The 14,830-nt window shown below is 53.0% G+C and overlaps 6 protein-coding genes across 6 annotated transcripts; 4 read left to right on the plus strand and 2 right to left on the minus strand.

Moving 5' to 3' along the window:
* Positions 1-493: 493 nt before the first annotated feature.
* Positions 494-1,846, plus strand: J4E85_010582 (uncharacterized protein; the record flags this gene model as incomplete). Its single annotated transcript, XM_051474789.1, has 3 exons — positions 494-1,429; positions 1,495-1,760; positions 1,825-1,846. The coding sequence occupies 3 exons, from the start codon at positions 494-496 to the stop codon at positions 1,844-1,846; spliced, it is 1,224 nt and encodes a 407-aa protein (XP_051321465.1).
* Positions 1,847-2,462: 616 nt separating this feature from the next.
* Positions 2,463-3,765, plus strand: J4E85_010583 (uncharacterized protein; the record flags this gene model as incomplete). The annotated part of the gene is made up of 2 exons (XM_051474790.1): positions 2,463-2,522; positions 2,578-3,765. 2 exons carry the CDS (start codon positions 2,463-2,465, stop codon positions 3,763-3,765), a joined length of 1,248 nt encoding a protein of 415 aa, XP_051321466.1.
* A 1,164-nt stretch (positions 3,766-4,929) lies between these two features.
* On the minus strand, positions 4,930-5,757 carry J4E85_010584 (uncharacterized protein; the record flags this gene model as incomplete). Its single annotated transcript, XM_051474791.1, has 1 exon — positions 4,930-5,757. The coding sequence occupies one exon, from the start codon at positions 5,755-5,757 to the stop codon at positions 4,930-4,932; it is 828 nt and encodes a 275-aa protein (XP_051321467.1).
* Positions 5,758-9,027: 3,270 nt separating this feature from the next.
* Positions 9,028-10,578, minus strand: J4E85_010585 (uncharacterized protein; the record flags this gene model as incomplete). The annotated part of the gene is made up of 2 exons (XM_051474792.1): positions 9,028-10,342; positions 10,415-10,578. 2 exons carry the CDS (start codon positions 10,576-10,578, stop codon positions 9,028-9,030), a joined length of 1,479 nt encoding a protein of 492 aa, XP_051321468.1.
* Positions 10,579-11,759: 1,181 nt separating this feature from the next.
* Positions 11,760-13,103, plus strand: J4E85_010586 (uncharacterized protein; the record flags this gene model as incomplete). Its single annotated transcript, XM_051474793.1, has 2 exons — positions 11,760-11,779; positions 11,834-13,103. 2 exons carry the CDS (start codon positions 11,760-11,762, stop codon positions 13,101-13,103), a joined length of 1,290 nt encoding a protein of 429 aa, XP_051321469.1.
* A 385-nt stretch (positions 13,104-13,488) lies between these two features.
* On the plus strand, positions 13,489-14,635 carry J4E85_010587 (uncharacterized protein; the record flags this gene model as incomplete). Its single annotated transcript, XM_051474794.1, has 4 exons — positions 13,489-13,631; positions 13,679-13,851; positions 13,901-14,464; positions 14,517-14,635. The coding sequence occupies 4 exons, from the start codon at positions 13,489-13,491 to the stop codon at positions 14,633-14,635; spliced, it is 999 nt and encodes a 332-aa protein (XP_051321470.1).
* Positions 14,636-14,830: the final 195 nt, after the last annotated feature.

Below are 14,830 nucleotides of genomic sequence, written 5' to 3' on the forward strand. Positions count from 1 at the left end.
CACGTCTGTGAAACCAGGACTATGACTGCCTTAGCGGCAACTCCTGTTCACTGCGCGTCGACACCGCTGGCCATGCTTATCAAGTCCCTTCAGTCTCACTATCAACTTCCACCCACACGAGATATTCTCGACTCAACTCCACGCAGCTTCCGCTAAGATGAGTTTCTCCGCCCTTCCAACAGAGCTGCTCAGCATGATCTTTGATGAGATCCGACGAAAAGAGGACATGCAAGCCATTTCTCTCGTTTGCCACAAATGGCGCGTTAATATTGCGCCGCTGATGTGGTACACGTTGAACACCGATCTTCTGCTAAGCAAATCTCAGTCCATGAAAGCACTTGTCAATTCGCAAAGCTTGATACTCCCTCATATTCGACGAATTGTTATAGCAACACCCCGACGAGTCGCGGGCGATTCGTTTGAAATGGACCAAATCGAGCACAAATTACGTCTACTTTTAACGTCCCTACCTCGCGACCGAATCACGCACTTCATGGCCACCAAGTTGAGACCGAGCCGCCATACTATCCATATGCTTCTCAAATCCCAGCGGAAGCTCAAAGAATTGAACTTCCGCATCAGGCCCGACGAGGCCTTCGCGGGCAAGGGGCCTCTTCCTATCCGCACAACTGGTCCTTTGATGGAACCTCCACTAAATGACCTCACTGGACTAGCTGTATATGTTCATTGCTATCCGAAACTAGCGAAAAGCTCTTTTGAGTACTACCGCAAACTTCTCACATACGTTCCCAAGCTGCAGACCTTGTCCATAGAGGGCACGCTCTTTGAGAATCGTCCACTCGACCGCCTGGACATGCATCACATCCTACAGCATGACATAAAAGAGCCCATTCTAACAAGTCTCACTTCCCTCCGTCTGAAGCTTATTGACCTTGGAATGAGCCACAAGGCGATTTTCAGTAACATCAGCTTTGCGAACCTTCGCACGTTGTCACTAATTGGCTGCAATGACATGGCCCCATTCTTGGGTGGCCTCCTGTTACAACGCGCCAACAGTGACGGCAGCTATCTTTCCGATTTCTCTGAGTTGGAGATCTTCTTCCCTTCTAATTCACTCCATCCCGCCAACGACATCCAGGCTGTCCAACACTTCCTCGAGACTGGTCCGAAGCTTGAAAAGCTCATCGTGGACGTATCACGCCACGCCTTGATAAACAACAACGCTATCATTGCCCAGTCTAATAAGCTGACTTTACTGCAACTGGGTACGGATGAGGACAAGGCAGGGCGCTCATATGCAGTGGAAGACGTCAAAGCGATTCTAGACGCTTGCACAGAGCTCGCAGACGTCGCCATTGATTTCCCTGCAGTGAACCTAGGTTCCCTTATCGATCTAGCTCATGACTTAAGACTAGGAAGACCCCAAAACTGTCTCACACATGTAGAGACTGAGTTCGAAGCCATGCTCGTAAGTCACAGAATCACTCACTCAATATCCGTGTCCATACATCCAGCTAACAATAATCTTATCAGGCCGTACTCGCCCAGCACACCCCGCTTCACACCCTCCGCATGTTGAACCTCCCAAATTTCGGAGAGATCGAAATAGCACACAAAACCGACTCGCTCAGCGCTTCAGAACACCGACTAGCTCGCGTCCTGTACCAGAACTTCGCAACGGAGATCATGCGCTTCATGGCGAAACGCGGTACCGCCCCCATCTTTTTCGACACTCGACCTAGTATCACCTACCAGCTCTTCGATGAGTGTCTATGGCCTGCGTATCTGTTCAGTAAAGGGTATGTTTGTGACGCGAGCGGGAAGAGGGAGGTGATGGCGGTGCATGTGGATAGATATCCGCAGGATGATAAAGAGTCGCTTGTGATGCGTATGGCGGGGTCGAGTATCTGATGGGTGAATATGGTGAGTCGCGGATACGGGGGAAGTTGAAGACGCGTTTGGTGTGGGAGTCGGGTATGTGGGCAGCTGAGGGTAGTATGGCAAGGAGCGAGCAAACGTTTGGACGTTCAGCGACACCATGGCACCACCGCTTCACGTAATCGCGTTTGCCGCACATATATGTATGTTTCAACACATGGCTTTCGATATCGCTATGCTACTACCTCGAACTCTAGCCGTTGTGTGTTCAACAATCTCGCTCTTGCCTCTCACCGCATTAGCGCCTTGGCGCTGTGGCCTCACTTCCTGGTCCACACCTGGGCACACTCTCGACTTCGATTCTACGTTGCTCTTCCACCCGGTATGTTATAGTAGTCAGTGTTGCGATTACAACACCTTCGCAGGATCCGCGTGCCATATGAGCTCCAGGTAAGGTTCGACTCTCTCTGCTTGAATCCTTCCAAGGTTGGGTTGGTGGGGCAACACATTGACGCGTCGTCGCACGAGCCATGTTCATGCTGAGCCGTCCACCCGCGATGCGCAATCTTCCCCCTTTCACTACCTAGGATCGTAGCAATCCGCGCTCACGATTCCACACCACCATGGCGAGCGCGACGTTTTCCGATCTGCCAACTGAGCTGGTTGTCAATGTTTTCGCCTTCGTAAGTTCCGGGCATTGCCGCTCTGCTAGCCAAAAAGCGCTAATACATCTATTAGATCCGGCAAAAGAAAGATCAAGGCACTGTATGTCTCGTCAGCCGCTCATGGCGGGAGCTTATGGCGCCTATCTTATGGGAAAAGCTTGAATTCAGCTTGGGTGATCACCAAGACTCTTCCCCTGGCCGCTCTTTGACGACGTTATTAGATCCTAACTCTGGGATCCTCCCACATGTACGGAATCTATGCTTTGCGGACTTTACGGATGAGGATTCGGATGACCGTCTCGAGTCGTTGATCTTGGCACTTCCACGCGATAAACTCCGCATTTTCCAGGCCTATGGCGGCGACATGCAGCATGAGGTTTTCTTGCAATTGTTGCGATCGCAGACCAAGCTCGAGAAAATCTATGCAGTAACTCCATCTCTCTGCCTTGGCTCGACGCGTGCCACACATATTGTTTCCCAGGAATCCCGCGCGAGGGTTGCATCGCTGACGCCTGAACTGGAGGAGATTACTCTCATTCTAGAGTGCACGAGGGAAGACAAGGTCGACGATGTCTACCGGGATCTGCAGAGCTTTATCGACCTCTGCCCGAGTCTCGAAAGGCTGGAATTGTCAGGCGAACATGAAGATCCGATCTCATTACAAGGACTGCTCTGGCTATCGCCGGAAAGTCGCCTATTCTCCAATCTAACGTCTATCAAAATGGAGGCAATGAGCTTGGTACCGGATGCTTCATATCAGTTCTCCCACACCTTCGACGTTGCAAGGTTAGAGAAGTTGCATCTCAGGGACTGCAGCTCGATGTCGCTGTTCTTCGAGAGTCTCTCAGAATCGTACATTGAGACACCCGGTAAATTAAGGGAGTTGTGCATCGATCTACCTGGTCCTGATCCCTACCATGACGATGGTGAACACGATGTACAGGTCAAGACCACAGAATCCATTGAAAACTTTCTCAAAGTCTGCCCTGGACTTGAGAATCTCGACTTAAATCTTCGCAATGGCAAACTTGTCGACAAAAGTTGTCTTCTGCCTCACGCTGAAACGCTCCGTAACCTCGTCATCAAAAAATCCCGAAACGAAAGTACGGATTCTCAGTCGGACTACTACTCGGAAGACGAAGTAGGGGTAATTTTGAGGGCGTGCACAAAGCTCAGAGGACTGGCCATCAATCTGCCACCTAGCGATCGCGGATATATCACACAGGTCGGGGACGGATTTCAATTCAACGCAAATGAGTAGGATTGTGCCGCTTTCAAAGATGTACTAGTAAGTAATGTCCTTTTTGTATTGGTATCTTTATTGATTGGCATCGTAGGAACAATGTGCCGCACATCCCAGTCTTCATACCATGGAAATACTGAGCGAGCCTGATATCACATTTTCTTATGATTCGGAGACATTTGAAGAGACGCCTTTGATGGAGGAACGCAGCTTCGGTGCGTCGTGCGAGGCTGCCATGAAACACTTCGGCGATCAGATCTTCAGTCACATGTCGCAGTGTGGTACAGTCCCGAGACTCCTCCTAGTCCAATCCTTTGACACTAGTGATTTTGAAGAAGGTATGCCGATGGAAGATTGTTATTTCTGGCCTTGGTATATCCACACGCGCGGAAATGTTCCAGATAGTTCGGGCAGCAATCTAGTAGGTGCAGCGCGCGTTGAGATGGAGAAGACATCGAGGAACTACCCTGGCGACTTCATCCTCAGGCGCTTCTCTAGCTAATGTCTATCATGAGCTTATAAGCTGTATTGTATCTCGTAGTATGCAATCAAGAGGGTAAAGTAATGCTTCAGCGTGTACTATATCGGAGTAACACCTAGTATGCGCTCTATCGTAGGCCTAGGTGAAGGACCCTGTTCATACCTACAATTCTTGGCCGTATGCAAGAGCTGCGCGTTTTTCCTACTTTTCTCGCGACACACCTTTCTTACTTCTCATCGAGGCTGCTACTACCTCAACTGCTTCTTCATCTGCTCCCGATGAACTCCACGTCCAGCCATGACGCATAGAAACCTCTCTGATCTACCGCCCGAATTCTTTGCATTTCGAAAGGGATTCTGGATATCGAGTGTGTGCTGACAAGAGCGTGCAGGTGCGACTGAAGACCGACCAGGGCGTCGTGAGCTTCGTCAACCGTGCATGTCGCATCGCAAGGCAGATCTCGGAACCACACAAACGCGTTACAACGAGCTACACTCTTTCTTCTGCTAAGCCGGAATGTTAGCTGCAAGATGATGAGCCAGCTGTACAGTCGCAGTTGCGTCCCATTGTGCTTATTGGGGTCTGTCGTAACTCCCGATGTCGCGCCGTGTAGCGTTAAGAGCAGCTGGATCTCCGGACGAAGTGCGCGGACAATCTTGGCTTGCACAGTCCTTTCACCCTTCCATACTAACGCCAAATATCTAGCGAACGTGAGTATCGTCTAGCGCTTCTGTCGCCGCCTGTACGACATCCCCGTCCTCTTCATCGCTATACACATCGAGCGCCGCCTGAAATGCCTCTCGGTCCCAGTCCCGTCCTTGCCCGTCTCCCGGCCACCTGGCTCTTCTCATCTTGCGCACAAGCGACTTGAACTCGTCGTCCGCGTCATCAAGCTCCCAGTACATCGGTACCGCCTCGATGATATCCGTCTGGAGACCGATCCAGCGCAGCTCGCGGAACCGTTGTTTGCAGAGCGCAAAAAACTCGCGTGGGCGATATATGTTGAATCCCTGTCGCCAACGCTCGTTCTCGTCCCCAGCGTAGCGCTCTTGCACCACGGCATTGAGCTCTCGCGCTGGCTCGTCGGGCAGACCGCAAGGTTCCCCCCAGTAGACGTAGCCATCAGCCGTGTTGATGACGACATTGTATCCATTACGCCCGTTGCTGTTCCCGAAAGAGATACATGACGGCGGTAAGGGATCGCCTATAGGTTCGACGTAGTATTCGAGATCCCCGTCGCGGATCCGTTTCTGTATCGCATCGCTGCGGTAATCCTGAATGCGAGTGTTCTTCATGATGACATGCTTGCCGTAGGCTTTGTTTGGCTCAACAAAGTCTACAAAAGGCATGTGGCGGAGCAAGTCGATGACTGCGTCAGTCTTGTTCAGGTTGGCCATGGTGGATTGTGTGATGGATGGCCAGCCATCTTTGGGCGCTTTGGTGACGACCGAGTCATCCCAGAATACTCGATTGCAGAACTCGTAGTAGTCTGTCAGAAGCGTGATGAACTCGACTTGATCAAAGGGCATGGTAGCACGTTAACCTTGGACCCTAAGAAAAGACTGAACACCCTGGAGCCTACGTTGATGTTAGGCCACCTATTCTGCAAATTTTTAACTCAACGTAGTCTGCGAACTAATTTATTTTTTCTCTAGTATGGGGTGATAGGAGTAAGTGGAAAAGAACACCATTCCAACATGGTGGAGTGTGAGCAGGGTTGATTACCTATGCTGACGGTTAAATAGGACCTTCAAACGTCATCACGCGCCAACGCCGACGCCGACGTACCCTGTTTCTGAGCAATCTTTCAGAAAACGATGCGCCCGACGAACGTACATTCACCCAAAGCGCAAATTGTATGTACGCGTATTTCCACGCAGCAGATGCGACGAAGACAGTGCAAGGGCACGTCCGGAACGGATACATCGAATACCCGGCGCTCTTGAACCATATCCTCGCCCCGACGACACCACAATGCAGCTCAGAGCGGAAGAAGCAACCTCTCCCTCTTTTTCTTTCCCGCCCTCTTTGCCGGCCTCAATTTCATTTATCCAACTTCTGGTTCTTTCTTTCCGTAGAAGGTGAAGTTATCTTCTGGTTCACAGCCGATCAGCAGAGTGTAGGCACTGCTGTCTTCGTGGTCGTCTTTGCATGGGGAAGTCCAAATTGCATACGCTTGAAGAACTCCAGAGGAGGTAGCCGCGTCGTCTGTTGCGGTTTCAGCGCCATGTGACTGACGTGATCAGGAGTGGATATGGTGAAGTAGAGAGTGAGGCTTGAGAGAATGTGAGGTGCCAGCAAAGGTGAGGTATGCGGTTGGAAGGTGCGACGGGGCACTGCCCGCGAAGACTGTCATCACAACATGTTAGGGAAGGCACTACCAGGCACGACAAGAACCACTGCTAAGATACTGAGTAAAAACGTGAAGATTACCCACACCCGTGGACTCGGTGGATGACGACTTGCTCATCCAGTATCTGGCGCACAAAAGCACTGCGCCGACGGTACTGATGATGGATCCATAAGAGAGAGGGCGCAGTATATATCTCCAGGCTGCAGCATAAAGTCGGACTAAGACATGGCTGAGTAGCATTGCTCTCTTTCCTATGCCCACCTGCCGTGATGGACCCTTTCTGCGTCCACAGGTCTTGGCGGTACACGTAGGCTTGCGCAAACACCGCACGAGCCACGTGCCCTCACCTCGATTGCTCTCACTCTACCTGGGCACTTCCTAGTCACCACCTTCCTTCGATCACGACTGCGCCATTGATCGACCGACTCTAGCGACCTCCCAAACGCAATATGGCGTATGCGACCTTCGCCGACTTGCCGCCCGAAATGGTCGGCAATGTATTCGCGTTTGTAAGTGGTAGCGATCCTCACACGTATGGAAAGCGCTGATAGTTCAAGCAGATTCGATCAAAGCCTGACCAAGGTAGCGTCTGCCTTGTCAGCCGCGCACTGAGAGATTTGATGGCGCCCACGATGTGGGGAGAGCTCGAGACAGACTTTCGCGATGTCTCTACTCGACAGCTTGCGACACTGCTACATCCAGAGTCCAGAATCACGAGCAATGTTCGGAAGCTGGACGTAGGTGACTCTGCAAGCTCGGCCGACGGAGAAGACTTTGTGAAAATGCTCCTCACCGCGATTCCAAACGATAGACTCTGGACTTTTGCGAGCTCTGCCAACATCACGACCCTCACATTTCATATGCTTCTGCAATCCCAGCGCAAACTCAAGCTGCTGGATACCTTCACTTATTTCACTACTCCGGGGCTATCGAAGTCGACTACTCTTGACTCTGCGGAGCATCACACGTGGATTGGTTTATCACTGACCAACATCTCGTCCATGACACTGGAGATTATCCCACACCAAGTGTCAGAGAAGCGCATTTTTAGGAGCATAGAATCTATTTCCAAGATGTGTCCGAGACTAGAGGAACTGCTACTGACCTCACATTCGTTGGTTCAGTACAAGAAGACCTCGCTGTGCGCAATCCTGGGTCATGCAAAGGAGTTTCCGCTGTTCGCGAGTCTTACAATACTGCGACTATACGGTCTGAGGCTTATAGGACCTGGGCATCAAGCCATCTGCAAGAGTCTCGATCTCTCCAAGCTGTGCACTCTGGACGTGCAAGGGTGCGATCATCACGTACTCTTCATGCAAGGACTGTCTTCATACTATGCTTCCGGAACTGGCGACTTGCAAGATCTTTGTATTGCACTCCCACTTCATCTCCAAGGGGCACAAAAGACAGTGGAATCTATCGAAGGACTACTCAAAGTGTGTCCGAAGCTCAGAATTCTACGACTAGCGCTCGAGTCGCATGGGTTGGTGGACAAAGACTACATAATAACACATGGTCAATCCCTCCACTCGCTCATGATAGGTACTGGGAGGTCAGAACCAGCCCGTCGTTACCCTGATACAGACATGTCAACTTTACTGCGAGCTTGTACTAAGTTGAAGTGGTTGGCACTCAACATGCCAGTGGTAACTATGAGTTCTGATATACAGCCTGGTATCAACTTTAAGCCTGACGTGGAGTTTTCGTCTATGCTAGTAAGCTTTCAATCGCTTCGAGTACGTTATAAGTGCTAACTGAATCCAGTCAGCACTCTCTACGCATCCCACACTAGATGTATTGCGCATCCTCAACTCCCCTAAGATTGATTTGGACCGTGATGGCGAAGAGGTGGTACCCGCAGATCGCCATGTTCCTCTTTGTCAAGTTCTCATGCAAGAATTTGCAAGCCAGGTGTTCCGTTTCATGGTTGACCACGGATCTGCGCTAAGGTTTCTTTGCGTTTTGCCTTGCAATAGAGACGAGCGATCGGAGGGGGAAGAGCTAGATGTGGATGTGAATGGTCATCAGTGGCCCGCGTACTACTACGTCCGGGGTCGTGTTTCGGAACCAACGGGCAGAAATGTCGTGATCGCACATCCTTCGGCGGACCTGAGATTGGACTTTCCCTGTCTAGAAGACTTTCTCACTTACTTATTAGAAGACGACGCCTGATATGAGGTGCAGTTGAACGTCGCAAAATCATATTCGAGGATCAGATCAGTAGGCAGTCCCTTGGACTACGTCATTCGAACGACCTACGAGTCTCTTGAAAGTTAGCTAGCAGACACGCTCGCATGTATCAGGGCTTCCTTAGATCTGCAATGCAATGCGATTCAACACAAAACTATGCAACGCTATGCTAAACTAACAACAAAAGGGTATAATGCTTTTCTCCAACCAAAGACCTTCACTCATAACCTCTTCCTATCCCCTCTTAACAACCAAATCATGCCTTCTCCGCCTCCAATTCCTTAGCTTCACGCCTCCTCCGCCACACAGGCCCCATCTTGATCTCCAGCAACATAAGCGGCATCAACAAACAACATATACCGCCCCAAAACGTATACGTCCAGCCATCACCCCACGCACTCGCCATGCGATCGATGATAGACACCAGGATGGCAGCCAGCGAGCAGCGCACTAGGTTCGTACACGCCGTCGCGCCCGAACTGCGTGACTGCAAGATATCGATGTTGAGTGTCATGGTAGTGTTGAGAATACCAATCGACGTCCAACCCAGCATAACGCCAAGAATGAGGGGAACAGCGATATGAGCTTTAGCCTGTATCGTCCAACCCCAAGCAATGACGCAGACGATGAAAAGGGAGAGGTAAAACGGCATAATACGCAACCGGGCGTGTTCGATGGTGAAGTTATCACCACACCGCTCTTTGATACGTCTGTACTCCCAATCCAGCATCTTGCCCGTCATGGTAGAACCCAGAATCATACCCGCACCAACAGGCAAATAGCAAAGCCCCAGCACCGTCTCCGACAGCTCCGGGTATATCTTCGCGAAAGCCGAAGAAATGGTGGCGGTGATTGTGTAATTGACCGCATAGACCAGGCCGGTAAAAGTGAGCAGGACGATGACATCAGGGTACGTAAAGAGCACAAACGGATTGACAGAGTGTTTAGCCTTAGCGCGGGAATCCGGGTCGAAGGCCTCTTTCGTTGCTTTTTGGCCCACGATAGGGAGGATAGCGCGTTGAAGGCGGGGCACAGGGATACTGCCATTACCCGCGATGCTCCTCAGGGTCTCGGGGAGGAAAAGCGCGATGCACAACAGGCAAACCGCTACCATGATGACGATGGACCAGAAGATAGATCGCCAACCCAGACCCTGCGATAACGCGCCCCCAATCGCAGGTGCGATACACGGAGCGAGCATAGGACCGAGGTTGAACATGCCAAAGTAGCCGCCTCTTTCGCGGCTCGTGGATATATCGCCTATGACGCCGGCGCCAAGGGCGATGGTGCTGGCGCTGCCGCCGGACTGGAAGCAGCGCAGGAAGAGGAGCAGCCAGAAGTGGCTGGTTGGACAGAGGGCTAGGCCGATGGACGAGGCGACGAGGATGCTAAGACATACCAGGTAGACGAGGCGGCGGCCGTAGCGGTCACTGATGGGGCCCCAGAGCATAGGGCTGATTCCTTGGAAAACTAGGTACACGGTGACGGTTTGGTTGATGGCTTCGGAGGTTTGGTGGAAGGCGCGGGCGAGGGTTGGGATGGCTGGGAAGTAGATGTTTGCGGGGAGGGGGCTGATGGTGGTGTTAGTTGTTGTTCTATGTGTGTATCTTGAGATGAGATGAGATGAAAGGAAAGAAGTGTACCTATAGAACCCCGCCAACGCGACCATAGCTACGATGAGCCATTTCTCTTTGCTGGTGTATATGCTATATGGGACTTCGACTTCACCTTCTACGGGCAGCTCAGGTGCAACAGCAGCCTCGTCGACCGGTATAGGTTCACGCTTGTTCTCTTCGTCGGCAGCCATAACCAGATTCCAAATATGAGCGCAGCAGAAGGAGATGAGCGAAGAGGGACAGCCTCATGCAAGGCGACGCCGCAGCGTCTCAACGCCCATGATAACTAACATCACCCTCCCCGAGGACGCTACACGCCCTCGTCGGAGTATCAAGCACCGCACGCAGTGTGGTTGGACGAGTGTCGCCCATCTCGGTCAAGACCGTGGGGAAGGTCCGGCAGACCGGCGAGAAGTCGGCAAGCGCGTCTATAATCAGGCCATTGCGCAGCGAGCAAGCATGCAGCCGACAACCACCTCATGCACACCACGGCATACGCATCGCACATCCACCTCCGTCATGGTCGGAGTAGCATCCTGAAGCTACGGCTGCACACAGTCAAGGCGCGGTTATTAGACGGCTATCATGCGGTTGTCGGCTTAGCAGCGCGCGAGGTGGGCCAGATCGTCATGGACCCTTTGTTGTGGGATGCGTGCATTCGTGCATTGAAACCATTTTGCAGCGCTCGGTGCCGAACGGGTGCGCGTCTAGCCTTGCCGGGCACAGGATGCGCGAACCAGAAATGTCGTGTTTGCAAAAAATCTCTGTTCGCGATAGTCACCAGCCCGCCACTATGGGGTAAGCAAAGAGTCATAACGACGTTGTACTGGGTGGAGCAAATGATTCAGGTATATAGTCGCGCCGGGGCCTTATCGCATCACACGACTGAGCAGTTTCACACTATTATTTCGCATTGCAAGCCGTAGACGGACATAGCGAGTGGGTCGTCAACGGCGTCTGTACCATCTTCTCGGGTCCCTTACGCACGACTGACAAACTTTACACGCGCAATATCTCGGGGTGGAGCGGCGAAAACGGTGCTGCGAGCCAAGACACCACGGGTCCGAGAAAAGAGATGGCAGACGCCCCGAATGGAGGTGTAGGCAGTAGCAGGGTGGGGAGTACTCCTAGGGCTCCTTCGCGGGAACAGGAAGACATCAAGCGGCCGAATCTCTCGGTTGGGGAAGTCGTGGGAGTGGAGCAGCAACATGGCGATGTCACGGTGGGCAAGCACGAAAGAGTTGGAGGGTGGAGAGGGGTGCTGAGTTTTCTGGAAAAGAAAGGTGATGTTGAGCTCAGAGGGTGTACGCCTGTGCCGTATGAGGATAGGACAGAGACGCAGTATTCAAAGATCTTCACGCTTTGGTTTTGCATGAGTTGTAATCCGTTGCCGTAAGTGGTCAATTGGGGAGTGGTGGCCTTGCATGATGGCTAACGGGTATGCAGTGTGACTTTTGGCATGGTGGGCACAATGTCTTTTGCTCTTAGTCTGAGGGACGCGGCGCTGGTTATTCTTTTCTTTACCCTCGTGTCGACGGTGCCGGTGGCGTACATGTGTACGTGGGGGCCGAAGACGGGTATGCGACAGCTGGTCCAGGCGAGGTTTTCCTTCGGGAAATACTTTGTTTCTCTGTTGATATTGCTCAACCTTGCAACGCTGACGGGCTTCTGCGTTGTCGACAGCGTCATTGGTGGTATGGCACTGTCGGCGGTGCAGGACGGAGCGACCATCAACGCCACGGTGGGTATCGTCATCATCGCCATACTGTCGCTGGTCATCTCCTTCTGCGGCTTCGGAGTATTGCATCACTATGAGCGCTGGGCATGGATCCCAGCATTGGCCGCACTTATCATTGCAGCAGGATGCGGGGGTAGCAGCCTCAGCCAGCAGGTAGCAGCGCCAGCTGCCACGGCATCACAGGTCCTCTCGTTTGGCGGTCTCGTGGCGAGCTTCATGCTCCCATGGGCTGCACTCGCGAGCGACTTCTCGACATATATGCATCCCAAGGCCCCTCCTTTCCGGATCGCGCTCTACACCTACACCGGTCTTGCGCTGCCTACGATCCTGCTGATGACCCTCGGTGCAGCAATGGGAGGTGCGACGCCAAACATTGCCTCATGGCAGGCTGGGTACGACGTCAACGCAGCGAGTGGTGTCCTTGCGGCCATGCTTCAACCAGCTGGCGGGTTTGGTCGCTTCGTCACAGTCGTGCTTGCCTTTAGCATGTTGGGTAACCTGTCGGCAACGATGTACAGCGTAACACTAAACCTGCAGATGCTCCTTCCCTGGCTCTTCCGCATCCCGCGCATCTTCTTCAGCATCGTCATTACTGGCATCGTAATTGGCGTTGCTGTCGAGGCTTCCTCAAGCTTCTTCCTCAACCTCGAGAACTTCATCGGCGTCATCGGGTACTGGAGTGCGGCCTTCATTGGCATCGCTATCACCGAACACGTGTTGTTCCGACGCAGCAGCTTCATGGCCTATACTGAGGATGAAGAGGCGTGGGACGAGCCGAGCAAGCTGCCACCCGGTGTCGCAGCAATTAGCGCGTTCCTGCTCTCCTTTGGCCTCATCATCCCGTGTATGGGACAGATCTGGTGGACAGGACCCATCGCGGAGACTACGGGCGACATCGGGTTGGAGGTCGCAGTTGTGCTGGCAGCGGTGCTCTATGTACCGTTTCGGGTAGCAGAGAGGAAGATATACGGGAGGTAGTTGCAGAATAATCCAGTAGCAACGACCAATCAAGAGTGATGATTACATGTTTGTTGTGCAGTGCATGAGGCGAGGAGATTGCACATGTTGGTAGTTTGGAGAGGATTACCGCATGCGACTAGATCGGGGGAAGTTGTTGCCTCGGTTGTACGTCTTACCCCGGAAACGCTTGGTGACGTTCACAAGCCAGCCGGAGCCGCAGCTCAAATGCGGAGACGAAGACCATCCGACGAGACTTGAAGCTGCTTCCCTTTTGATACCCTCTCCTTCACTGTTTATCCTAACCTTCCCAATCCCATCGGCTTATCGGCTGCTCCTTCCTCCCGTCGCGACAACCGCCCGCTTCCCCTCTTCAACGCCCGCGCGACTAAATTCCACACTCGACATGTCTCAAACACAGGAAAAGGCGCAGGAGAAGCTCATCGAGTCGACTTCCTCGGTGCCCCAGAGCACGGCGGCTCAGCAGAGCGACAATGTTGCGCATGCGCTGGCTGGCGCTGGTGGAGGACTGCTGTCCATGGCCCTGACGTATGCGCCATCGCGACGATGCGATGCGGGCTGCTAACAACCCCCAGCTACCCGCTCATCACCCTCTCTACCCGCGCCCAGGTTGAATCCAAGCGCGCACAGTCGTCGACGCTCAATGCCGCGCGCCGCATCATTAAGCGCGAGGGTGTCGCAGGCCTCTACGCCGGTCTCGACTCCGCCCTCTTCGGCATCAGCGTAACAAACTTCGTCTACTATTACTGTAGGACAATGCACTTCTGAAGGATACATCAAAGTACTGACGGCATCAGGGTACGAATGGACCCGCTCCTTCTTCGAGAAGGCTGCGCTGAAGGCCGGTCGCGCCTCCTCCAAGCTCACCACGGTCGAGTCGATGATGGCAGGCGCCCTCGCCGGCAGCGCAACCGTCCTCATGACCAACCCCATCTGGGTCGTCAACACGCGCATGACGACGCGCAAATCCGAAGCCTCCGATGAGTCGCTCCCGGGCGCACCTACACCCGCACAGAAAGCGCCATCGACGCTTGGCACGCTCTTCGCCCTCGTCCGCGATGAGGGCCCCGCGCGCCTGTTCGCGGGTGTCATGCCAGCGTTGGTCTTGGTCATCAACCCGATCCTCCAATACACCGTGTTCGAGCAGCTGAAGCAGATGCTGGAGAAGCGGAGGAGGGTTACCCCCAAGGATGCCTTCTACCTTGGTGCGCTGGGCAAGCTGTTGGCTACTAGCATCACCTACCCGTACATCACTGTTAAGAGCAGGATGCACGTTGCGGGCAGGGATGGTCCGAGGGAGGACATGTTGACCACCTTCAGGCGCATCATCAGGGAGGAGGGATACACTGGCCTGTATGGAGGTATGTGTAGAAGCATTCGAAGGAGGAGAGAAGATGTGCTAACCGGTCACAGGCATCGGACCCAAGGTCACCCAGAGTGTCATCACCGCCGCCTTCCTCTTCGCTTTCAAGGATGCCCTATACGCCTACACTATCCAGGCACGCAAGAAGCTTGCCATGCGCAAGGTCTAGGGCATACCTCAAACTGGCACATTCCGGAATTGGTTGCGATCGCAGTCGCAGCTGTATATCGGGTCGAGTCGCGACCCGTAAAAGGAAGTCGACACTATGGAGGACGGCGGATGGTTACATTGAGCTATGAGCACTTGCTGGAGCATTGTTATCACGGTACGTGGAGGGACCACGAGGCTTCAAAATGTATATACC

Source organism: Alternaria conjuncta (genome assembly GCF_024043145.1).
Source record: "Alternaria conjuncta strain BMP 0040 chromosome Unknown scaffold_24, whole genome shotgun sequence".
Classification (NCBI taxonomy): Eukaryota; Fungi; Ascomycota; class Dothideomycetes; order Pleosporales; family Pleosporaceae; genus Alternaria; species Alternaria conjuncta.